The sequence below is a fragment of the Anopheles marshallii genome, chromosome 2 (genome assembly GCF_943734725.1).
Source record: "Anopheles marshallii chromosome 2, idAnoMarsDA_429_01, whole genome shotgun sequence".
Lineage (NCBI taxonomy): Eukaryota > Metazoa > Arthropoda > Insecta > Diptera > Culicidae > Anopheles > Anopheles marshallii.
In genome coordinates this window covers 39527003-39551458 of record NC_071326.1, presented here as the reverse complement: position 1 = coordinate 39551458, position 24456 = coordinate 39527003, and the positions used below count along the sequence as shown (strand labels likewise).

Sequence of the window (24456 nt, the reverse complement as noted above, 5' to 3'; positions counted from 1 at the left end):
CCGTAACGGCCGGGAGTGCTCCGTCTACTTTGTAGGGAGAGAAAAAAACCTACCGTGACTCATCGGGCGGGTCGGAAAAATTGTGCACCTTTTGGTGTGGCACGGTGCCTGAATGGCACCGGTGTGTGTAATACGCCAGAGGGGTTTAATTACGTTTATTGATTGCTATCTTTAGCTTGGCACAGCTGAACGATGCATTTAAGCGATTTCCGTGGGAAATCAGTGATGAACAAAAAGAAAAATTGTGATTAAGTGAAGCATGATGTAATTGTGGCTTTAAATATTGTAATTATCCGGAATATTTTGTTTGATTTTTTGAATTGATTTGTCGAGATATTCTACTTTAGACCGCTTTAAGAAAATTGTTCTCTAATGTTTAATGCTCATAGCGCCATTCTATTTGTAAATTCTTCATAAAAGCCCAACATCAAAAGTAGTAATTTTCTGCCATTTTGCACTATTGCAATAGGATTTTTTTCTGCATTTGAAGAACCCTCAAATTTCGACAGGAAATGAAGTGCAAATTGTGTATTTTATTTCAACCACCCGGGCTCAAACATAATAACAAACCAGTATCTTCTTTCCTACGCAAAAAAAAACACACACACACACACAAGGCGTTCCATAAATAATATCCTCAGGTCACACAGGCAACGACGCATACCATGTGTCCCTTGGTTAAGCCTCTGCTGCTCTAAACAAACAGATGTCGGCACTTTGGAGCGAAAGATATATTTTCGGCAACCGTCGTCGGTACCGTACCGTTGTCTTTTGACATACACCCTTCGTCCGCGGTAAGTGTGTACCGATGGGATTTTAGACTTTCCGTTCGGAACAGTCCATGTTTTGCTTTCAAACATCCGGGAAATTCTATTCATACACACCCGCCACACACTCTCGCGCACCTGTCAACAACATTGGAAAACAAAACCTGCAGCAAGACAAGATGCCGCGAAGCGTTGTTTGGCTTACACTTCCAAACGTAAAGCTGACACAAATGAGAGATGCGAGAACTCTCGTTAGAACTTAGCAGTCCTGTATGGTGTTGGTGGTGTTAAAAAATGGTGTTGAAAATGGCTTGCTAGATCGCTGTTTGTGGGTAGCTCCACTTCGGCAAAACCTCTTACCTAGCAACATTCTCTAATGTCACAACGACAGTTCCAGCGGCAAGCCGCACAGGTTGATCTTCAAATTTCACCTTCCTCACTCCGCTTGGAGTGAAGACACCTTCCAGGAACACGCCGTCCCGTGTATCGGGTTTCCTCTCAGGGGACTTTTATTTTTGCAGAACGCAATTTTTGCCTCGACACCCGGTGCAGGAAAAGCTTCTTGTTTTGTAATTATTTCTAGCAATAATTCATTCGACAATCCCGTTGCATAGGGAACATGAAGAACAGCGCTCCGTTTCAGCGCACCGACGACAAATAAGGCAACGTGTTGGCCGCTCGGTGTTATTATCGTGCTGCCTTTGTGCGCACCTTCGGAGACAGGGCAGTTGCAGTGGAAAAATCTTACCAACGCGTCATGATGCCGATTGATTCGCATTGCATATTGTGATGTCCGGTGCTGGTGGTTCGGAATTTATCGCCATAAAATACGGTTATTATCTAAGATGCGGTCTCGAATGGGCGGGAAGACGGTAACGGAATGTAGAATATTCCTTAGCACAACGTGACCTCGTTTGATTGCAAAATCGTACTCCGATTACTGTGTTTGACCGAAGATCGTGAGGATGCAAAAAAGCTATCGATCAGATGAAGAAACACACTGCACTCAAACTCCTGCTGGTGCCCCGGTACGTATGGAGACGTATGGACACGGTACGTGCAATTTTCCTTTCAAGATCTTCTCATCCTATGGTTTGAAGGTGGTAGAATGTGTGTACACTTAAAAGCAAACCCGCATCGCATGATGGAGCAAATTTTCCCGAAATAGAAGCTCACAATTCAACGCACGGTACACAACAAACCATGTTTTGCCGGCAAATGTTTACTGCCACACGTACTCTGGGGCAAACCGGTCGGTTGTAATAAACTCGCCCAGCACACATGAAGGGCTCACGGTGCCGAAAATGACCGAATTTACCCTTTTTCAGTTGCTCATGTCCCGTATCACATGCACATTTTTTTTTAAACCTTCCCTTTGAAGTAGGTTCTCGTTTAGTATCATTAGGCTAAGGTTGTGCGCACTCAACCCGCTTACCACCAGCGCAGAGGATCTGCAGGCTTGCGGAATAATAGTGCCTGTCCTTTTATAGAGCGTACGGGTAAGAACGAAATATGCGAACTGCCGGTGGTATTCCCACTTTTTGCGACGCTAAATGGACGTATCCTCATCACACCGCAAAGCGAAGACACACATTGATGCTGCCACCAAAACCCCGTTCCCTTTTTTGGACGACACCCGGTGGTTTTGCAGTTCCTCTTGGGCGTCCCACAAAGCCCTCTAATGCTCGGCTGGTCGTATATTGACAAAAAGCCCATCCTGTTAGGATGGGCACCGCACGTTTCCATCTCGGCTGACGAGCAGTTTCGCTTTGTTGGTGCCACAAAACACTGCTTTTGCTCCATATATGGTGTAGGTTGAACTTTCAGGGAAGGTTCCACTTTGGGAGGGCGCATCGTTTGCACTGTAATATGGTTTTTGCCCTTCCGCTAGTGGTGGCCCCTTCCCTGGCGCGCCCTGTTGGAGCCTTGCCTGTGTCTGTGCCTTTAATGGGGGTTGAACAAATCCTTGGTGGGTGTGCCAATCCCAAAGTCAAACGATGTTGGAGTTGCGGTTGTTGTGTTTTTATGCTCGTCGTAGGCTTTTAATGTCCACTGCTCTGTTCTTGGTAAGGATTGTAACAGAATTTTGTAACTATAATCTTGACTATCAAGAACACAATTATTTCCTACAAATCTGGCAATTAAATTTCTTCTAATATTACAGGGTTTTCGGGGATTTTATTGACAAGTTTAGCGAGGTGTTGTTTTGCTCGAGCATATAATTAACTTGTTCGGCAAGTTATTGAATTGCACAGAAGATGGCGTTGACAAGTTCGGCAGAACTATTGAGCGACGGTAGAATGTTATTGTTGGCAACGCGGTTGCTATGGATTTGACAGAAGCTGCGTTGCTATTCGCTGTGCACTTTGCTAGCAGCAGTGTTGCCAGCAACGTCATTCAACGATTGCTCAATAGTTCTGCAGAACAAGTCAACGCCATCTTCTATGCCCGATTATATGCCCGAACATAACAACATTTCGCTGAACTTGTCAAAATAATCCCCGTAAACCCTGTATATTAGTGTTCTAGTTAAATTCAGATTATACTCACTGCAACCTGTAAATATTTTACAGGTTTTGCCTCAATATTTTATTTTCCAATCTGTCAACCGCTTTTTGCTCCACATCCGTTTTGAACTTCCAGCGTCGCAACAACTGTTTGGGAGATAATTGATGAGCTGAACGGTGCCGTGGTGGAGTCACTCGTTCCGTTCCGAGAATATGTTCATCATTCGTAGCCGCAATGGAGTAAAATAGATGCAGTTTGTATGATGGTTTGGCTGCCGTTTCCAAGAACATTGACTCATGTACCGATGGTTAGGATATGGTAGATCGCGAAGATGAGTTCAATTTACATTAATTTAACCTTGGCTCATATAATTAGCAATAGTATGGGTTGTTGGTGTGCGTGTGTCTATTAAGCTATACCATTAAACGATAAATTATCTCGTAGCTTACGAAAACACTGTTTTCGTAATGGTATGGAACAAATTAATTTGATACCTAATACGTCTAATTTCTATTAAACATTATTCTCGCGGTTCCACTTCACCGCGGCATTAATTCGCTTTGAAAGGTACTCCCGGATCGGGAATGCTAAATTTGGACCCCCAAAGCCATACACAGCAACAACGGTGAGACATACGAACCCCGAGCCGTTGCAAATGCGTTCGACAATCGGGCAAAAAACGGTTCCTCTTACGGTGTCCGTATGTTTATCTGCTTCTCCGTACGGAATTTGCCCGTAAAGGTCCAATATCTTTGCCTACCGGTAGAGGTACTTTAAGCCCTCCTGTCCGCGTCTGTGTGTGTGTGTGTGTTTTGCTTTCGGTTGGTTCCATTTTCGTTTGCCTCTTAAACATCCCGAAACGGAGCGGTGGCCACGGTTCGGCAAGATCGATAATTGGCTTTTAATTTCGCCGAATCGACAGCGTGGGGCCACACGATACCCGTAGCGGCCGTCGCCCAAACATTGTGTGCCGTACCGGAAAATCGTACCCAAAACCGCGGAAGGAAACGCGTCCCGTTGATCTTTTTCCGTGTCAGGGAAAGACGACGAAAATGGCCAACGCGATACGATTACGGTTGTGCGGCGTGTAAAGGCACGGAGACGGAGGAACCAATTTTGCACGGTACTGCAAAAGTGCCGTTTTTGCTGTGTAGATTGATTTCAATCGTAAAACGACCCTCAAAAGCAAAGGAAACGCTCCGCACAAAAACTGCACCGCGATGGATGCTGTGAAAGCATGGCAGGGGCAAAAAGTGCAAGACTGAAGGTTAACGGCCGCCCCACCAAGTGAAGGGCATGATTAGGGTTTGGGCATTCGATTGTTTTTGCATCTCGCAAATCGATTTCCTTTTCGCCGCCTTTCGGGTGGTACGGTTGGCTTTGTTTGTAGGTCAAATGCTAATTTGATCCACCCTTAATCGATTTTTTTTGTTGTGTCCAGCACATGCAATGTAAATTACTTTTCTTTTTTTTTTGGATAATGTGAAGGTGTTTCCCAATTCCCCCTTCCGTTCCCTGAGGAGGTGTTTCACGCAACGGGAAAAAATGAAACTAACCTAAAAAAACTGTAGCTCTTTTCCAAAACAAAATTGCAAAAAGAAAAACCAATTTTGTTAATGCTAGATCACTGCTTATTCGTGGCAGCTTTATTGATACGTTGAAACTACTGCTATCAGCATTGTTTGATGGCTCAACGAAAGCATCAAACATTTACCAGCAATCGTAATCGAACACACAATGAACAGCTGCCGTGAAGGACCGGAGGTTATAAGTCACCCTTGACCTTCGCCGGACCACCCATCGTTGGAAATGCGATTTCAATGCGAAGCGGTGCGGTTTGCTTTCCAACAAGTCCGACCAAACCTTTATCAAATTCCGTCAATGGCAAATCAATCATTCGACCACAAGATAGTCGCAAATTCCGCAACGTTTAGTCGAGCGATCAGAGCAGGGTGTTGACACACCGAGACCAACCCTGCATTACAGTACGGGCGCCCTGCAAATCACGGCGTGTTAATTACTCTTTACCAAGCACTCACTCGCGTGAAGTGTCACTTACCTTACGGCGCACACACCCTGGGATTGCATAATCCACCCCGACGACTAAACTATGCACTGGTGCAGTTTTTGTCCCGTTGCACACAAGAAAAGCGTAAGAATGATACGCTTATACCTCCCCCATCATCCCCGGTTTGGGTGTTTTCCAGATGGTGTCATTTGTGGCACCCACTTGACTTGATGTTATCTAGTGCCATGCCCACCACGAGCTCTCGAGGGCATGAATGATTAGCGCAACGAATTAGCAAGCGGAGAAAAACCGTAACAGTGTGGACCGGTGGTGGGAACGGCACAATGGTGCGGATTCATTTCCACCCGAGTGACAACTTCTTCGGCGCAGCTGGTAAATTGGCACACCGTCTTTGTGAGTGGGATTTACTGTTTTGCCGAGCTAACTGTTCACATTGCTGTGCCGTATTGCACGTGATTGAAAATTGTAAACGTTCCAACGGAGTTTTAATATGTTTTCACATTTTAAAGACAACCGTAACGGCCTAATCAAAAGGAGTTTCGACACGGTTCTGGATAGCATCAACCTGAAAATGGGGTAGATCATCCCAAAAGTTAGAAAGCTTAAGCTTTAAGCCTGTATCTGTCAAATAATCCAGGTACCGGGCTGTATCATTCTGTACAGATTCGTAAAGGACATAGCATTTTGACATAGAGAATGACACAAGGGATCATTTTTGTGAAACTAAAATTTGAGAAAAATCGATTTAAGTTTAGTAATTTGATTTTAATTTCAATGTATTTGAAATAATATACAAGTCTGATTATCAAAATAATCCTTTTTCAGTTCTTTTCGTTAAAAAAAATTTGTTTACCTTTTCCGCACACGGGAAACTTGGCCTAACCTGGCTCAGGCCAGCTAGCAAAATTCTTTGTTTTGACATTTGTCGAGTTTGGGTTTTGGGTACTTGGGTACTTTCATTGAGAAACCAATCTAATCCTTCTTTCCTAGGCTTAACTCGGCTTGTCAAAACGCATACAAAAAAACTGGCTTAGACCGTGATCTACCCCAATAATGGTAATCGACATTCTTATTCGAACTCAACTACCCTGTATTAATCATTGTCTAACTTATTTGGACTTGATTTATATATTCGTTATCAGATACTAATAATTTCTTATGTTATTTAACCCCTTTTGTCGTGTCCCTTTAATTACATGCTGGAACAGTCCCCGCTATGATCCATCACACATGCGATTCAGGGGCTTTTTGAGTTGGCATCATTCTGTTTTTCGATTTGTTTTGCACATTTGTGTGAAATATTTATTCCATTTCTCAACCTGATGCAACTTAATCTCGAATGTTGTAACTTTATCTTTAAATTCTTGTAACACCGGTAGAAGACTATCCGCTAAACTGCAGCTTATGTCATGCTGAAAATAATCTTTTCATCGACTTTTACATTAAGCGACATTAGCATAGTAAAATCTTGTAGAGTTCCCATGAAAATATTGCAGATAATTCATCAAAAATCAAGCCCTCTCATTCGTCAAGGGTTGGTAAATATTACAAGACTTAGTCAACCTAACAGAAGCGCCCACGTGTAGGCGTCCACATCCATCGGTCTCGAGTGAGCGGATCCGTTAAGCGTCTCGCAATTCCGTAACTGGTAACTTCTTTTCCTGCTGCAAGTTCACCTCTTTTTTATCTGACGTTGCAAGAAGCCCCGATGGATGCCGTATCTAATCAGAAAAACGGTTTCTTAATTTCTTTGGGCATGCCTGTTTTTTTGTTGTTGTTGTGGTGGGTTATTTCTTGGTTCCTCTCACGATCCTCCGAGTGGTGAGTGAACGTTGGCCCACGTACTTCACTGCACCACTGGCACACAAACAAACACACACACACACGCATACAGGCCATATTAACAGCTTTAACTGCCCGCCATTAGTATCTCCCGGTCGTTCCCGGTTGTGGTGTGGTTCTTTCGTGGCGTTGCATCTCGGCCAGCCTGACCCAAATCCGCACTGGGCACTTTCTTTTGCGCGGACCCATGCCTTTTTTCCCTCACGGCTTTTTGTTTGCCATACAGTAGAACTAGTTTCAAGGCACCGGGAACGGGCTAATATACGTTTTCGAGCTGACGTGAAATGAAGGGGCGAGAAGTCCACATACCTTTGTTTGCTTTTTATTGCACGTGTGGGCACTTGCTAAAGCTTTTCCTCTGTTATTTTGTTGGCCTTAGGTGTGCAACTGATGGAAGATGCTGCTCAGGTGCAATGCTACAGAAAGAGGGGGGAGGGGGTTAAAGAGATCATTTGAGTTTGTTACGACCGAACCTACACGTATTCGTACTGGAAGTGGAGAAGATAAAGCTTTGCAAGCCCGGTTGCGGTTCCGTGTGGAAGTGAACGAAAACAAACACACGGTGTAGCGTGGATGTGGATTTTTCTCAGTTAATAAATCCCGCTTTATGATGCGTTAGTGTAGCAGCATAATGGCGCCATAATTCGTCCGTCAACTCATATTTTGTTCAATAAAATAGTCACGGTGACGGTAAGGAGTTACACTAGCTGATGTTTTCACTCCTAGTATGTAATTTCCCAAGAGGAATTGTACGATCCGCCATCAGCATCAGGGGGAAATGTTTAAAAAGCATAGAAAATGAACATTAAATTGTACTTACCAGTCTCTCACTTGATGGCAGCACATCTCTAATGAAACTTTTCCATCGTTATTCTCCCTTGCAGATGATCAACGATTGCATCCTTCCAAAGAGTTCTCACACTACGGTAGAATAACGCCCCAGCTGCAACATGGACGGCATAAAAGATCCTTAACAAACACACGCGAAGAGGTATGAAGCATTGTAATGGTTGGACCCGCGGTACAAATTCCATGATGTATTGTTGTTGTTTTGTTTCACTTTCGCAGAATGGACTTCACGCGACGCATTTAACGATAAGCTATACATTAAACGAAGCTGATGTGATATTAGATTTACAACTAAACAAACGGCTTATACCGGACGGACACTTTCTTAGCTATCAGAAGCCGAACAGAACTGGCAAACATGTGGTACGATACAACCGTCCGGAAGAGGTGGATCTTTGCCATTATCAGGTATTGTAGCAGAATGATGGAAACGTACCGACCGATGATCTTCATTTACACATTCACTTCCGTTGACATTTTTAGGGGAAGATACGAGGCAAACCGGACTCTAGTGTGGCGATTTCAACGTGCGGTGAAACGGCAGGCATTAGAGGAATGATTATCGATACCGACGATACGTATTATATCGAAAGTCCACCGGCGACTGTACCAAGCCACGACACGAACAACGAAACGGCAAGGATCGACCTTGGCGAACACTTTATTTACCGGTAAGTCGCCAAAGCTCTATCGCTGTTTATGGTATTATCTAATGCACTTTACACCGCTTTCTTGCTGTCACCATTACGATCAGGCACGCTGATTTAGTTCCCGCTGGACCGAACGGAGGCGGTGGTCACAGGTGTGGCTACGAGGGAGGACACATCAACGCAACCCACGATCCGGAGCTGTACCAGCAACACTTGGCACCTACAACACCGAGGGTATGAATCGCTCGAATGGATAAGCTTGCAATTTATTGAACACAACAAGCCGATGGAGATACTGGAATTTATTGATTCACTATACTGCTTACCCTTTTGCAGCGCGAGAAACGTGCCACTTCATCCGGTTCTGCCTCCTCCAAAATCCGAGGTCCGTACAATGCGAACAAGTACTCGAGCTACGTCGAGCTGGTGATCGTGGTGGACAACAAGATGTTTAAGACGATGCGCGAAAATTTCAAAACCGTCCAGCAGTACTGTAAGGATATAACGAACATCATCAACGCACTGTACGAACCGCTGAACATCTTCGTGGGGTTGGTCGGTGTGGTCGTCTGGAACGAGGGTGACGAGATCGAGCTGTCGAAGGATGGCGAGGTGACGCTGAAGAACTTTCTACACTACCGGAAGAAAACGCTGATTAAGGACCATCCGAACGATAATGCGCAGCTGTTTACGAAGGAACACTTTGACGGTGGTGTGGTGGGCAAAGCGCTTAAAGGGCCGATCTGCACGTACGAGTTTTCCGGGGGTGTCGAGATGTACCATAGCGAAGTCATCGGTGTGCAGGCAACGACGGTTGCGCACGAGATGGGTCACAACTTCGGCATGGAGCACGATACGGCCGATTGCGAATGTCCGGAGGAACGGTGCATTATGTCCGCGTCCAGTTCGTCCATCGCACCGAAACACTGGAGCCGCTGCAGTATCGATCAGCTGAGCTTGGCGTTTCATCACGGCATGAACTACTGTTTGATGAACAAACCGGAGAGTCTGTTCGATTCGCCCGTCTGTGGGAATGGGTTTGTGGAGGCGGGCGAACAGTGCGACTGTGGGTTGCCGGACTACTGTGACAATTCGTGTTGCGATCCGCGTACCTGCATGCTCCACTCGAACGCATCCTGTGCGACGGGCGAATGTTGTGACTTGCGGACGTGCAAACCAATGGTTGGGGGTACGGTTTGCCGACAGGCGGATGGTGAGTGTGATCTGCCCGAGTACTGTTCCGGCGAGTCCGAGTACTGTCCGGGTGATGTGTTTAAGCGGGACACGGAAATTTGTGATGGTGGCAAAGCGTTCTGTTACCGTGGTACATGCCGTTCGCAGAATGACCAATGCCGATTGCTGTGGGGTCCTACCGGGAAATCGTCGGAACAGTGTTACGTTAAGAATGAGGACGGTAGTAGACATGGAAACTGTGGTTACAATCGAGTTAAAAACGAGTACGTTAAATGCGATGAGGCGGACGTACACTGTGGAATGCTTCACTGTCGGCATTTGAACGAGCGGCTCGAGTTTGGTATGGAATCGGTCGCAATACTATCGCACAGCTTCATGACGTACAACGGTAGTGTCATACCGTGCCGAACCGCAATCGTTGATCTCGGTTTGCAGAAGGTTGACCCGGGCCTAACGCCAGACGGTGCGAAATGTGGCGAGGGAAAGATGTGTCTCAACCAGATGTGCATGTCGGTAGAGAAGCTGAGGGCGACCGGTAGTGGTGCTGCATGTCCGGAAAACTGTAACGGCAAGGGTGTATGTAATAGCGAAGGACACTGCCATTGCGATCCCGGCTTTGCGCCGCCACTTTGCAACCTTCCGGGGCACGGAGGATCACTCGACAGTGGGCCAGCAACCGATCCAAATGGTAATGGAGAATGGGCGTAAGCTAGTAAAACACTTTGAATAATTTGTACTAACATTTGTTTTCTTTTCCTTCTTTGCAGCTACAGCTGGATTCCGTCGTTTGATGTACATTTTCTTCTGTGGCGTGGTGCCCGTATGCACCATCTTCGCCTTCATCGTGTACTATCTACGCAATGGGCAGACGTTCAATGGCAAACGCAAACCCCCGCCGAATGTGTACGTACCGCGACAGTCGGCTCTTGTCGCTTCATTTTCTAATTCTCGCACAGCTCTTTCGTCGTTCGGTGCCAGTAGTAGTAGTAGCGGTGACGGTCATTTTACCCATTCCTCTGTAGCGCACCATTCGCAGTCCCGTGATAGACGTGTACCGTTGATCGGTGAAGTGCAGCTAGTATCAAGCACGAACACTGCTACCTTACGGAAGGCACCCGAAATACCGCGTGCAGTTTCCGCCGGTCAACGACATGTGCTGATCGGTGATATGCGTCTAGTGTACAGCACTAATCCAGCGCTACTTAATGCTAGCACCGAGCTGCATCTTTAGTTTATTTCTGTGGTGTTTGTTTTACTTTCCGTTGGATGCGCATGAAACATTTCGAAAGGAAAAAGCTTGCTTGTAAAATGGATTTGCTCAACAACATTGGCCGGTAGAAAGTAGTTACTACACCGTGTGTGTGTTCTTTCTTCGATTTTGTTATCTTTCTTTGGCGTTCACGATGGTGTTGGTATATAGATATTAGTAGCATGGGTATGTGTATACGTATTTTGTAGTACTTTCTTTTATTTTTATTTACACATAAAAATAACAAAAACAGATAATTTATTTCGTGCTGATTTATATATTCACTCGAGCTTTTTAATACCATAACGTACGATTTTGTACCTAACATTATAACAATGGCTTTCCGAATGCATGACCATAACAATGTCCAATCTTTTTCGCTTCAGAATGTTTTTTTTACTCAAATAGTTAATGTTTAGCCAATTCTTGATTCACTTCAAGTTAAGATCGAACATGTCGTAGAAAACACCGACATACAATTGTAAAGCTTTCTGACGGGACTGTATGTATCTTTCAGTCGAGAAAGCTTTACTAAAAATCCATTTAACCTTTAAAAAACACCATAAAGCTTTAACTTGAACTAACACTTCAACTTGAAAAGAATTCAGAAATGATTAGAATAATCAAATTTAATCTCGACCCCCTCGAAATTTGACCCCTAAAATATCATTTTTGTTAAACAACATGCAATAATCATAAAATAATGAATTAATCTGCTTTTATATCACGGTGCATGTTGCTTACATCCTTAAAATCCAACAGTTAGACTGCGGTGTAATAGAGTCTGTCCCATTTGCCTTTTCCAGCCTAACTACACACATTAAACCGGACGGTTCTCATTCGGCCAGCTCAACGCACACAATACTGCCATCGTCACCAAACTCCCCAGACTCGGACATGAATGCGGCCCTGCTCCGTCCATCATCAACGGTCGGCAATGCGGTCGCACCGAACGAGTCGGACTTTGTCGCCAACAACAATATGTTCGGTAAATTTAAAGGATTCACCCTGCAACCCCTTCCCCAGTCCACGGTCGGCGGCGTCCCGGGCATTCACAAAAAGTCCCCTAAAGTGGCGTTCGTACAACCGGTTGCTAAGTGTAGCGAAGACACTTCCATCAATGCTGTCCCTGCCCGTGCCGCACCTCCCGTACCCGTACCGCTAAAAAGCACGCTAGCACGACACGACAGTAGCAATGACCGCAGCAATAGCTTAGATAATGTAGCGACGTACATTAAACCGACAGGTACCAACGTTTCACCGTTTTCACAATCGCGCATTAACGGGTGCAAACTGGCCAACCACGAGCATCAGCTCGACACGTCCGCTGCACCGGCCTTACCGCCCGCAAATCCTGGCTCCACTGCCCGGCCGATCATTTCCAGCCCGATCCTCGAATCGTCTACCTCGCGCGAGTTGGTGGTGGTTGCTGGCGTGACGCAAAAGACATCCTCCAACGTTCCTATCCGACCGGCACCCATGCTTCCGCCGGCGACGGTCACCAGCGAGGTGGTTTCTAACCCCGCCACAGCAATCCCGTCCGAAACGTCCAGCACATTGTCCGCCGAGGTGCTGATCAATCCGGTCAGCAAAGACAAAAAGGCAAAGGAAAGCAAACTGAATCGCATTACGTCGTATTTGAAGAAGGAAGAGAAACCTCCGAAGCCGGAACCGAAGCAACTGAAGGTGATCGATAAGGAGAAGCTGCGCAACATCGACATCTCCGCTCCGATACCGATCGAACAAAACAATCCCGAGCTTGCGAAGAGTATGCCCCGTTTGGCGGACATTAACGCACAGAGCGAGGAGAAGCAACCGGCACCGGTAGGAGCATCGGTACAGCGAGCTAAGAGCATGCGCGATCCAGAATCAACCGTGGGGAACGTTCCGCGCAAGGTGCGCATCGTGGACGATCGATCCGATCGGTCGGAAAATGGTTCGATCGGCAGCGGTTCGTCAGGAAAGAAGGGAACCGGTGGCGCTGCTTTAAAGCGACCACAAAGTATGGTGGGTACGCGGCCCACCATCCCACCGCCAAGACCACCCGTACCGGCAGCCGTTACGCAAACGTCGGCTATGAAAATTCCCGGTGTACCTGGCTATCAGAATCCTCCTCCACCGAAATCGGTCAGAATCGTTACGCCACCTGGCGTTAATCAACGACACGAGTATGACGATTGTCGGGACAGTGGAAACGGTACCGGACATTCTTCAATTGGTTCGGACAATATCTACTCCGTCATCGACGAGTCACCGTCACCGCCGAGCGTCCTATCACCGCCAGCCATTTCGTCTGGTGGCAGTTCGGAGAGTATGGGTCTGCTGGGCGAGATCGTAAACGAGATCGAGAATCGTAACGGTGACTCGGTGTACATTGCGTCCACACTACGCCGTGGTGAAAGTGGAAGCAGAAAGTCTTCATCGGCCGCAAGCCAACCGACAACGACGGTGGTTCCAGCTAAAGCGACCGCCACATTAGCCTCACCGGAGGATGATGAACCGACGTACGTAAATACGTCCGAGATGCTTGACGATGATGATGATTTCGACGCGACGGAAGATGACGATGATGACGAGCTGGAGGAGGACAGCCCAATGCAGAACCGTAACTCGGGACTCAGCACAACGTCCAGCGGCTATCTACGACCGTCGGCAATCAACAGCACGCCGATCGCACGGATAACGCCGTCCACGAATGGTACGGTAACTGCCGAGAAAACACCGACAACGGGTGTGAGCAGCTTCAAATCTGCAGCTCCTGCAACGACCGTTCCTTCCAAAGGTAGCACCGGCAATGTGTTGAATCAGATAAAATTTCAAGGTCCCACCGGCAGTAAGGAACCGGCGAAGAAAGCAACGCCAACGAACACCGCCAGCACGGCGAATGGTGTTAGCGGGTCGTCCTACAAACCGTACCACAGCGTACTGACCAACAATGCACGGTCCGGTTCGGTGGTGGCCGCCGCAAAAGCAAAAATAGCATCGGAAAAATCAAACGCAACGCCCGCAACCACCACGACGAGCATTACCACCAAAAAACTGCCTTCACAAGCGAACGCATCCGTCCGTACGCGTACACCCTCACCGCGGGGCAGCATTGCCAATGGTTCCCTACCGAATGGGACCGTGCCGGGGAAAGCGAGCACCGGTACGGTGGGTGGCAAACCGAAAACGGCCGCCAAACCAACGTCGGCTGCGATCGTTGGCAATGGGAAACTTTTGACCGCTGCCGCACGACCCGGTCCCGGTAAGGTGTCTAACGTCGCCTCGCTGCAGCAAAAGTTTGAAGGACGAAAGTAGGGATGGTTGTGGAGTACAGTTCGAGGACATGTAGAAAAACAACAACGAGGAACTGCCGAATAATTTATGTCGCGGAATGAAAGGACATTTATTTTTTAATTTAATATCATACGATAAGAACCCGGCGCGAAAGAGGTAAATGCCAGCGCATTGTTTAGTTGATCGTACAGGGGAAGTGTAACATACAGATTATTTATACGTTTCGCATACGTGGTACGATTTTAATAGGACCAATTAATTAGTTTTATCCCTTATTTCTAGTTTTGCGAAACAAAACAAACGCGTTGCGTGATTTAGAATCGCGTTCCCAAGAATTGCATCCTTTATCATAACACGATCCTTCGATGATAGGACAATTGAATGGCTAGTCGCCAGAATACAAACGAAAAAAAAAATCCTGATTTGCTCTCGTGTATGTAAATGTATCGATGTGTTCAGCTAGGTGTGCTACGAAGGAGCCAAAGAACCATTTCGTCGAGCAATTTCGTTCAGGCAGTGTGGTGCGGTTACGATTTGTTAAGCAAAGCGAAGACGCCCGGTTAGGTAAAAATCGTATAAAATCAAAAGAAATCCCTTCTCTAGCATAAGGGCGAAGGTGTACGTTGAACAGAAGATAATTGTGGACTGTGGGAAAAGTATCCCAGTAGTATGTACATATTCGTATAACACCAATCCGATGCGTAGACGCAGTAGAGACGGATCGTGTTCTATAGATGTTCTTATTTTACTCCGGAACGCAACGGAATTCTCGGATCGACTCAAATCGACCAGCGATGAATGGAATAGGGAAACAGTTGGGAAATTCAATTCCCTCACGCTTAAGCGCCTAAACTCACATTGTACACATTGACCTTCGACGCTGGTGGGTGGGATTGAAATACATTTCATCCTGCGAATAGATATTTAATTTGTTCTCGCTCCCTTTCCCCAACGTGCATGGTGCGCAAATATGTAGTTCCAATTTCGTCACCCGTCAGTAGTGAAACAGGGACGAAACCCGTTGTATCGAAGAACAGTTGCAGGTGTGGTTTAATAAAACAAAGATGTCATTTTTATACTCAAAACAAACAGGAAGTCGCACACCGCTTTGTCACTTTTAGTCCGAAGCTTGCTTCTTTTTGAATATGTACTTTTCCAGCCCGAAGAAAGGATACTCGAACGCAACGCACCAGACCGTACCGATGCAGGCACTTACACTGATAAGCCCGAACGACGTGTAGAATAGGTTCACCACGGTAAACTCGACCGGGAACCGAAGGGCCTGCGTTAGCGTGATTGCCTGGATGGCAATGTGCACGAGATACATCGAGTAGGACAAACGGGACAGCGGTTGCCACAAGGGGGAGCCCAGAAACCGATCGATAATACCGCCCTGCCCGTTAATGCACACGAATATCACCCACATCACAGCGAACGCCCAGAACGAACGGTGCAACGATTCGTAGAACGCGTCCGCGACCGGTTCGATGCGCGTGTAATCACCGATGTACAGCTGCTTCAGCGCATACCCCGTCACGACGAGGATCGCGATAGTGAGCAGCCACCCGAGTGCTAGCACCGGTTTGGAGAGTTTCACCCGCGTGTCCCGGGTGCGATGTAGCAGGTACCCGAACAGCACCCCAAACAACCATACCGACATGCGGGCATGCGTCGGATGGTAGGTTTTGCGTGGCATCAGCCCATCGCCCCGCGGAGCCGATCGGTTCAGCCGGTACTCGTTCACCATGAACGTGGCGAAGACGCAACTGATCGAGAGCAGCGCCAGCAGCACGATCGCCGGGACGAACCGTTTGCCGTACCGCCAAAGCAGATAGATCAGCAGCGGTGACACGATGTACAGCTGCATGTCCACCGACAGGTACCACGTGTGCGCGAAACACATCTTCTCGTAATGGACGTAATTCTGCACGTACAGTAGCGCGGACCACCAGCTCGTGTGGCACGCGTCCAACAGCTCCTCGGCGACCAGCTTGTACAGTATACCTTCCCCGACGACATCGACGAAAGCGATACCGAACATGATTAATGCCGCGTAAGCGGGCGTTATGCGTATGATGCGGTGCAGCCAAAGTTCCCACACGTTTAGCCGGCTCGTGCGCTCCAGCTCGCGCAACATCTTGAGCGCCACGAGCATACCGCTCAGCATGAGGAAGATGTCGACCGCTTTGCCGCCTAGCCGATGAAACAGCACGCCGAAGTAACTATCGGCGTACTCCTGCCGCACGGGTATGTTGAACGTCGGTATACCGTACGCGGAATCGTGCACATGATTCACAATGATCCACAGCATCGACAGTGCACGCACGCCGTTGACACACTCGAGCATACCGTCCTTACCTTCCGTGCGCGGTACAATGCGGAACACGTGCCCGAGGTTGGTGTAGAAGGAGAAACGTTTCACGAGGCTGGGAGCATCCCGCTTCTGGTGGAAGAAGACCAGCTCCACCAATGTGGCCATGAGCAGTACTGCACCGTACGTTGAAAACAGCACGCTGCGGGATTGTGATAAGATTAACCGACCAACCAACACTCCGTGCGAGCAAACGTTCAGCAAACTTACATCGCTACGATGGTGACCGCGGGAAAGGATCGTTCCTCGTCGCGATAGCAGAACTTTTCCAACAGTGGCCCATTCCCGACATACATCTGGTTGGCGGCGAAGAACGCGTTGGTGAGCTGGGCCACCAGCGGCGGATCGCAGACATCCGGCAGGCAAACACCGTACTGCAGTGGGGCCGGTACCGGGACACCGGTCCGACTGAGATCCACGTACAGTGTGCAGTGTTGGCCGCCCAGCTTCGTCAGCGCCCCCTGGTGGGAAATACGCCGACACTGGTCAAAGTTACCGAACGCAAACACATTGCCAAAGAGTATGCCGGCCGGATTCTTTCCCCAGGAATCGTACACTGCAATGGAGGTAGAAAAGGAGCAGGGAGTGTTACCCATCGGCGAGCTAAATCTCACCACGAATCGGTACGCCGACTACTCACTACTAAGAGCCCACGGTTCACCGGCATCGAACGAGCGTGCAAAAACATCCAGCTGATTCAGACAGGCCTGTTCGTTAGCGGTCGTGGCGTTCCATACCTGCGGTACCTGCTTCAGATGTTCCAACAGTCCGATCGGAATTTGATTTAACGCCTGAAGTTGCCCGTTAACACCGGTTAAGATGGTGACACTAAGGACGAGAAGCGTAACGCGAACAGTTCGAACCGGGTACGCCATGGTGACGACGAGGACGACCAGCGCGCGCCAGCATCTACTACCGACTGCTGTGGCGCACCAGCAGCGACCAACTTAATAACCGATGCGACGCGAAGAACCGATTACTCACCCTGCGCGTCGATAAGTTGATTCGCCATCCGGATAAGATATTCGGCAATCGATCGATCAACGGGGAATGGGGGTTTTTTTTTAAAGGCTCCAAAAAAAATAGTACAATCCCGCGACCCAACATATCAGCTCCATTCACTGCTTCCGATCTTGGCTTCGGGGCGAAGCAGAATGGGTGGCTATCACCTGACGGATTTGTTCGATTATCATACGTGTTAGGCACTACTGGCCGAACAGTCGACTGTTGCGAGTTCCGACAGCTTTTGCCAAAACCAAAATATGCCCGCCATATGCTGTAAGCTTCGTGTGCCACTTTAATTGTTGCTTTTTCTATCGACCCTTTTGTACACCTTACTGTCACATGCCATCGCGTTTACGTTACATTTTATAACGTGGGTCACGCGCACCTTTGCGCGGTGGGCTCTGTGTGTAAGAACACATCGCGAATCGTAAACGTTAGGGAAGAAATAATGCTAAAACCCGCGGCCAACCTGCGTGGCAACCGCTGTAACCTACACGGCCGTACCGCTGGGTGTAAAATCAGTTCCTGCTCTACCACCGACAGCACTCTGTATACGATAAATATCGCCCGAACAATACCTTATATCCTACATGATCTATTGAACAGGAGGGCAGTACCGTGAGCAGGCACTGGATGGCAAACTGGTCGCACTGGTTAGCTTCTTATCTTGCAAGCACTTTACTCACCTGGTACACCGGTTGACAATGCTGCACCTTATCAACCTGTTATCATGCTCAGGTGTACCGATGGCGATCAAGCTGTTCCATTCCCCTCGGGTACAACAATTCTCGTAAAGTTGTTTGAATATAAAACAACCGTAACAGGAGAACAGCCTGCAAGGTGTACGCTGCCCTCTTTGGAAGGTGTTCCGTTTTTTTTTTTTTTATGATAAGCACAGGGTGTGAGATAAGAGTCCGTTTTGAAGAAGCAATCCATAGGATTTGGTTGCCTTTATGGGGCAGCGCTACCATATTGAGGCAGCTTATCGATGAGATTTGTGTCGCGAATTAATGCTTTTGCTTCCAATCGCCGCAGATTGCCGATAAAAGCACCCAACTGCAATGACGGGGTCAATTTTCGTGTGGGGATGTGTGACCAACACCTTCTAAGATTGCGAACGGAGGTCGCTCTCCGGGGGGGATCGCTAACGATTAGGAATGAGCTTGAAAATAGGACTGATAACGTCGATGCGGATGGAAGTCTCAGGACTCTATAAAAGAGGGCAAGCACAGCCGGAGCGCTAGCAGCTGGAAGGAAAGAAGGTTAAACCATTGTGCGAATCCACCAACACCAACCAGGGAGTGTAAAGGTGGACACTCCAGGGAACAATGGGTAATCGTAGTCAAACACTATTGCTGTTGGCTATTGCCATCTTTGGAATAGCTAATGCGGTGTCGATTCCAAGAACACCGAGACCCAACACCAGGAACACGAACGTACCGATGAACTTCACCGCGGACATCATTTTGCGGGATGGATACTTGCTCGAGCAGCACCAAGTGACGACGGCGGACGGTTACGTCCTGACGATGTTCCGCATTCCGGGCAGTCCAGCGAATCCCGCCGTTCAGGGCAAGAACGTTGCGTTCCTGATGCACGGCCTGCTAAGCTCATCGGCTGATTATGTCATTTCCGGACCGGGAAGAGCTCTCGCTTACATGCTGGTCGATGCCGGGTACGATGTGTGGTTGGGTAATGCCCGCGGCAACACCAACTCTCGCCGCCATATCTTCCACGATCCGGACGCGCGCAACACGGACTTCTGGGACTTCAGCTGGCACGAGATCGGTTACTTCGATCTGCCCGCGATGATCGATTATACGCTGGCGCACACGGGCCACACGACGCTACACTACGCCGGCCACTCGCAGGGCACCACTTCGTTCTTCGTGATGGCATCAACGCGACCGGATTACAACAAGAAGATACGCTCGATGCATGCGTTGGCACCGGTGGCTTTTATGAGCAACCTGCGCTCACCGTTCGTCCGTGCCTTTGCACCGTTTGTGAACCAGCTCGAGTGGATCATGAGCATGCTGGGTGTGAACGAGTTTTTGCCCAGCAACGACATGATGATAATGGGCGGACAGCGCTTGTGCGAGGACGAATCACCGTTCCAGGAGGTGTGTGCCAATGTGCTGTTCCTGATCGGTGGCTTCAACTCGCCCCAGCTTAATCGGACCATGATTCCGGCCCTGCTGGAGAATGCACCGGCCGGTGCCTCGGTCAACCAGTTGGTCCATTACGCCCAGGGCTACAACTCAGGAAACTTCCGGCAGTACGACTTCGGCCTCACGCTCAACCTGATCCGGTACGGTTCGATCCGTCCGCCCGATTATCCGCTGCATCGTGTGACGGCCCCGGTGGCGCTGCACTTCAGCGACAACGATTGGCTGGCAGCCGTGGAGGATGTGCGCCAGCTGCACTCACATTTGTCCAACTCGATCGGTCTGTTCCGTGTGTCCGATCCACGCTGGAACCATCTCGATTTCGTCTGGGGTATCGATGCCAATACGTTCCTGTACGAGCGAGTGATTAGCTTTATGGACCGATACAACTGATAACTAGGAAGGTGGCCAATCCGGCACAAAGGTGGCAGATTAAGGCTTACTAAAAGCATAATCAACAGTGGGACACAAACGCCTTGGTACATTAGAACGTGATTGTGATGAGGTCCAAACATGTAATGGAACCGAAAAAATATATGATTTACGCGAGGCACTAATTGACCGAATTCTTGGTGGAACTTTTCTCTGTCGTCTAAGCCTAAGATTCCAAATTCTTACGAAATTCTCGCCTTGGTTTTGAAATCGTTGGTGCTTTTTAAATGTCCAGGCTTTACTACGCAGTTTCGGTGGACATCCAACAACTTAATAAGGTAGTCGGACAGAATCGGGGATCACAGTCCATTAGGCCCCTGTTTCACTCTGGAAGGTACTGTCATGAGGGGAGAATGACACCGGACGACCCAGCCCGTTAATTCCTTTTAGGTCATCCACATGGACAGAGGAGGCGGCGTGGGCTCCAAAATTGAGCTGGAGTTCGCTAGAAGGGCCGAGTAGAATGTCTGAAGACGGCGCTTAGAAGCAGTGAGCGGCTTAGACGACTCCTGCAGCAGGGATTTGAGATACCTCCTTTGCGGGCGTTTCCAATAATTATTGTATGAATTTCATGTTCCAGGCTACAAGTTCTTGATGATATTCTCAAATGATGGCGTTGCTTAAAACGGCACTGTAAACAAGTATTTGTCTCAGACAGTAGCACATTGCGTCGTTTCCGATTCGGACCTGGATCGGTGATTGTGTTTGATAAGCTTCCAAAACACGGTCATCAATGTGATAAGGTGGTTATACAGTTCCGATAAAAGCACAAACTCACCAGGTAAATCGCGCGACGTCAGCCCACCTGCCCGCGGTGTTCTATAAAGCAGGATTAGCCAGCTGGCGTCAAGCACAGTCAGTACAGAACCATCGCACGAGCATGGTACTAAGCAACAGCTGTTGGGTCCTGCTGGCCCTGGCTAGTGTGGCCGCATTAGCGCAAGCCTCTACAATCCGCGACGTGGTGGCGTACCGTGCTGGGGATGGTCCGCAGCCCACTGACATCGCCCCACTAACGGCCGAAATCATCACCAACGATGGGTACTTGGTCGAGGAACATCAGGTAACGACGGCGGACGGTTACGTCCTCACGATGTTCCGCATCCCCGGTGGTCCGGGAAATCCACCCCGCGAGGGCAAGAACGTTGCGTTCATCCAGCACGGACTGCTCTGCTCGTCGGCCGACTGGGTCATTTTGGGTCCCGGTAAAGCCCTTGCCTACATGCTGGTGGACGCCGGGTACGATGTGTGGTTGGGTAATGCCCGCGGCAACACCAACTCGCGCCGCCATATCTTCCACGATCCGGATGCGCGCAACACGGACTTCTGGGACTTTAGCTGGCACGAGATCGGTTTCTTCGATCTGCCCGCCATGATTGATTATGCGCTGCAGCACACTGGACAGACTTCGCTGCAGTATGCCGGACATTCGCAGGGTACGACCTCGTTCTTCATCATGACGTCGCTGCGTCCGGAGTACAATCAACGCATCCGCTCGATGCACGCGTTGGCTCCGGTGGCGTTCATGAGCAACCTGCGCTCACCGTTTGTCCGTGCGTTCGCACCCTTCGTCGACCAGATTGATGTAAGTGTGAACAAACGCTTGTCGGCAAATGTCCACAGGTTCGTTCGGAGTAGTTGTTTGATTTCTCTTACCGTGTTTCAGTGGCTGATGCGTATGCTGGGCGTGAACGAGTTCCTGCCGAGCAGCGACATGATGACACTCGGTGGACAAATGCTGTGCCGTGACGAGGCTCTGTTCCAGGAGGTGTGCGCCAACGTGCTGTTCCTGATCGGTGGCTTCAACTCGCCCCAACTCAACCGCACGCTGCTGCCGACCATTCTGGCCAACACACCGGCCGGTGCCTCGGTCAACCAGTTGGTCCATTACGCCCAGGGTTACAATTCGGGCCGCTTCCGGCAGTTTGATTTCGGACTGACGCTTAACCTCATCCGGTACGGTTCGATCCGCCCGCCAGACTATCCGCTGGACCGGGTTACCGCTCCGGTCGCGCTGCACTACGGTGATAACGATTGGCTGGCGGCCGTGTCGGATGTGCGCCAGCTGCACTCCAGCATCCGGAACCCGATCGGACTGTTCCGCGTGTCCGATCCGAACTGGAACCATTTGGACTTTACCTGGGGCATCGATGCCGATACGCTTCTTTATCAACGCGTCATCAGCTTCATGGATCGATACAACTAAACAGACGCAAATAAAAAACGTGTAGTACCGAAGTAAATGCTCAGATAAAAAAAAGAATCGTATGATAAGGCATCCCCCCAACCAGATGTTCTGCTGTAGACTGTTTTTGGTTCATCGCGTTTCGTTGCTTCTGCTGCATGTGGTTGGGTTCGGGAAGAAAGCAAGACTGGTCTTAATTAATACTCTCCCCAACTTGGATGGCCGGCCCTAAGCTGGGGAGTAAATGAAATAACATAGCAGACGTCAACAGAACGCTTATGTATCACAATGTCTGTACGTGATGGGAAAGAGTAAAGGATCATCCCAGCAAGCGTGCTGGCTGCAACCGGTGTGGTGTATATAATGAATCTTCCCCCTTTTTTCGGTGACTACTATGTTACATCACGACAGCACAGCCGGACTAATCGGAACCTTAAGCATTCCCTTGTAACAGAACGAAACAGCTAAGATATTTGTCCGTGATGTCTTCCTCCGTTTCGGCTAGACGAATGGCGTGGGGATGCGTCTTTACTTCCGCCACGATGCTCACCCACAAACGCGTCCCGACTGGGCAGACTCGGTAACTCCTGGGGGACCTGATCTCCTGTTAGAAATCCGACTTAATGAGTAACGCACTAACACACCGCCGTTCGTTGCGATAACAACACCAAGAGCACGGTACGCTAAGACTGCCACACTGCGAGGATACACTTGCTGAGACATGCTGACTAATTAAAACAGCGACAAGTAGCTAATTGTTATTTGGAGTTGGAGTTGCGTAGGGATCCTGCCCCGGGGGGGAAGCGTTGCCAACGATACGAAAATACAGTGATGGACAGAATGTTTCTTCACAATGCGCCGTCATTTCTCACCGATTCTATTGAGCTTTGTTATTGAACGGTTGTGTTTTTACCAGTTCGTTTTTTTTGTTTTATTTGAAAAGTTTACCAGAATTGTTTTGTTTTGTGGTGTTTCTTATTGCACTAAGCATCTAAAAAGAACAGGGATCCACATGAAAAGAGCATGCAACTGCTGCAAATACCTCAAGCGTAGGACTACCATTGGGCTCTCATTGCGGTGGAGCATTTCTTCATTTAAAAGGGATTTCTGGATCTACGAAGAAAGGAAATGAAATATATAAAACAATCTATTATTTTTAATACAATTCAAAGAACATAATAACGGTGTAAACACTTTTGCAAAATTGAACTACAATTAAAATGTAATAAAATAGCATAATTTGTCAAATAAATGGACAATGAAAAATTGAACTCCATTAGGACCTAATGCTTTACTGTAAAAAAACACACACACAAATTAATTAGTATTCGTGTCTCTCTCTCTCCATTGTTGCTGTCCTTTTGTGTGCCATATCACCATGATAATCGGCTTCCCCTCTTACAAACCGTTTCATTCAAGCACTAATTAATGTCGCCTGCCACAACACACCGTACAAACCATATTTCTAAAACAATACCCCCTCCTATCCGTATTGCACCCCCACCGCCCACTTATCACGCACCGAGACCGTCGACCGACGCAAAATTCGACGCAGACGTACTTCTCGTCCAACCAACTCCCTAAACTCCATTTACTCTCCCACCCATTCGCACATCATCAGCCATCCCCTACCCAGCGTCCATTTATCTTCGTCGGTTTGCGCGACGCATTGTGGTGTTGGTTGGCTGTGCGTGGTGGCACCCGGTGGCCCTTATACATTTCACTCATTAAGCGTCCATTCTACCAGGCGCACAGAACGCACCGGTAGGTTGCAGCACCGGGACGGATCCGAACAGAGAGGAAAAACTACCATTGCCCAACCCATGCCCACCAAAAAACCCTACCCCGGGAGCGCGCTGTGTGGGCTTGGAGTTGCTTGGATGGATGGAACCGATTAGAGGCAGTACAGGCGAAAACATGCTCGGCTA

At 48.5% G+C, this 24456-nt stretch overlaps 4 protein-coding genes across 4 annotated transcripts in view; 3 read left to right on the top strand and 1 right to left on the bottom strand.

The window, feature by feature from the left end:
• LOC128719486 (uncharacterized) overlaps positions 1–14388 on the top strand; it is a 36453-nt gene extending 22065 nt beyond the window's left edge. Inside the window, exons 2-8 of the mRNA XM_053813110.1 lie at positions 8031–8137; positions 8215–8403; positions 8479–8666; positions 8750–8879; positions 8982–10527; positions 10607–10742; positions 11895–14388. Coding sequence (XP_053669085.1) covers positions 8031–8137; positions 8215–8403; positions 8479–8666; positions 8750–8879; positions 8982–10527; positions 10607–10742; positions 11895–14388 — 4790 coding nt within the window. The remainder of the gene's footprint in view (positions 1–8030; positions 8138–8214; positions 8404–8478; positions 8667–8749; positions 8880–8981; positions 10528–10606; positions 10743–11894) is intronic.
• A 1096-nt stretch (positions 14389–15484) lies between these two features.
• Positions 15485–17613, bottom strand: LOC128707650 (O-acyltransferase like protein-like). Its single transcript, XM_053802609.1, has 3 exons — positions 17379–17613; positions 16949–17294; positions 15485–16880 (listed from the first exon to the last, which is right to left on the bottom strand). Exons 1-3 carry the CDS (start codon positions 17611–17613, stop codon positions 15485–15487), a joined length of 1977 nt encoding a protein of 658 aa, XP_053658584.1.
• A 1458-nt stretch (positions 17614–19071) lies between these two features.
• Positions 19072–20304, top strand: LOC128717947 (lipase 3-like). The gene has a single exon (XM_053811623.1). The coding sequence runs from the start codon at positions 19072–19074 to the stop codon at positions 20302–20304; it is 1233 nt and encodes a 410-aa protein (XP_053667598.1).
• A 919-nt stretch (positions 20305–21223) lies between these two features.
• LOC128710132 (lipase 3-like) lies at positions 21224–22549 on the top strand. Its single transcript, XM_053805174.1, has 2 exons — positions 21224–21928; positions 22010–22549. The coding sequence occupies exons 1-2, from the start codon at positions 21224–21226 to the stop codon at positions 22547–22549; spliced, it is 1245 nt and encodes a 414-aa protein (XP_053661149.1).
• The last annotated feature ends 1907 nt before the right edge of the window (positions 22550–24456 follow it).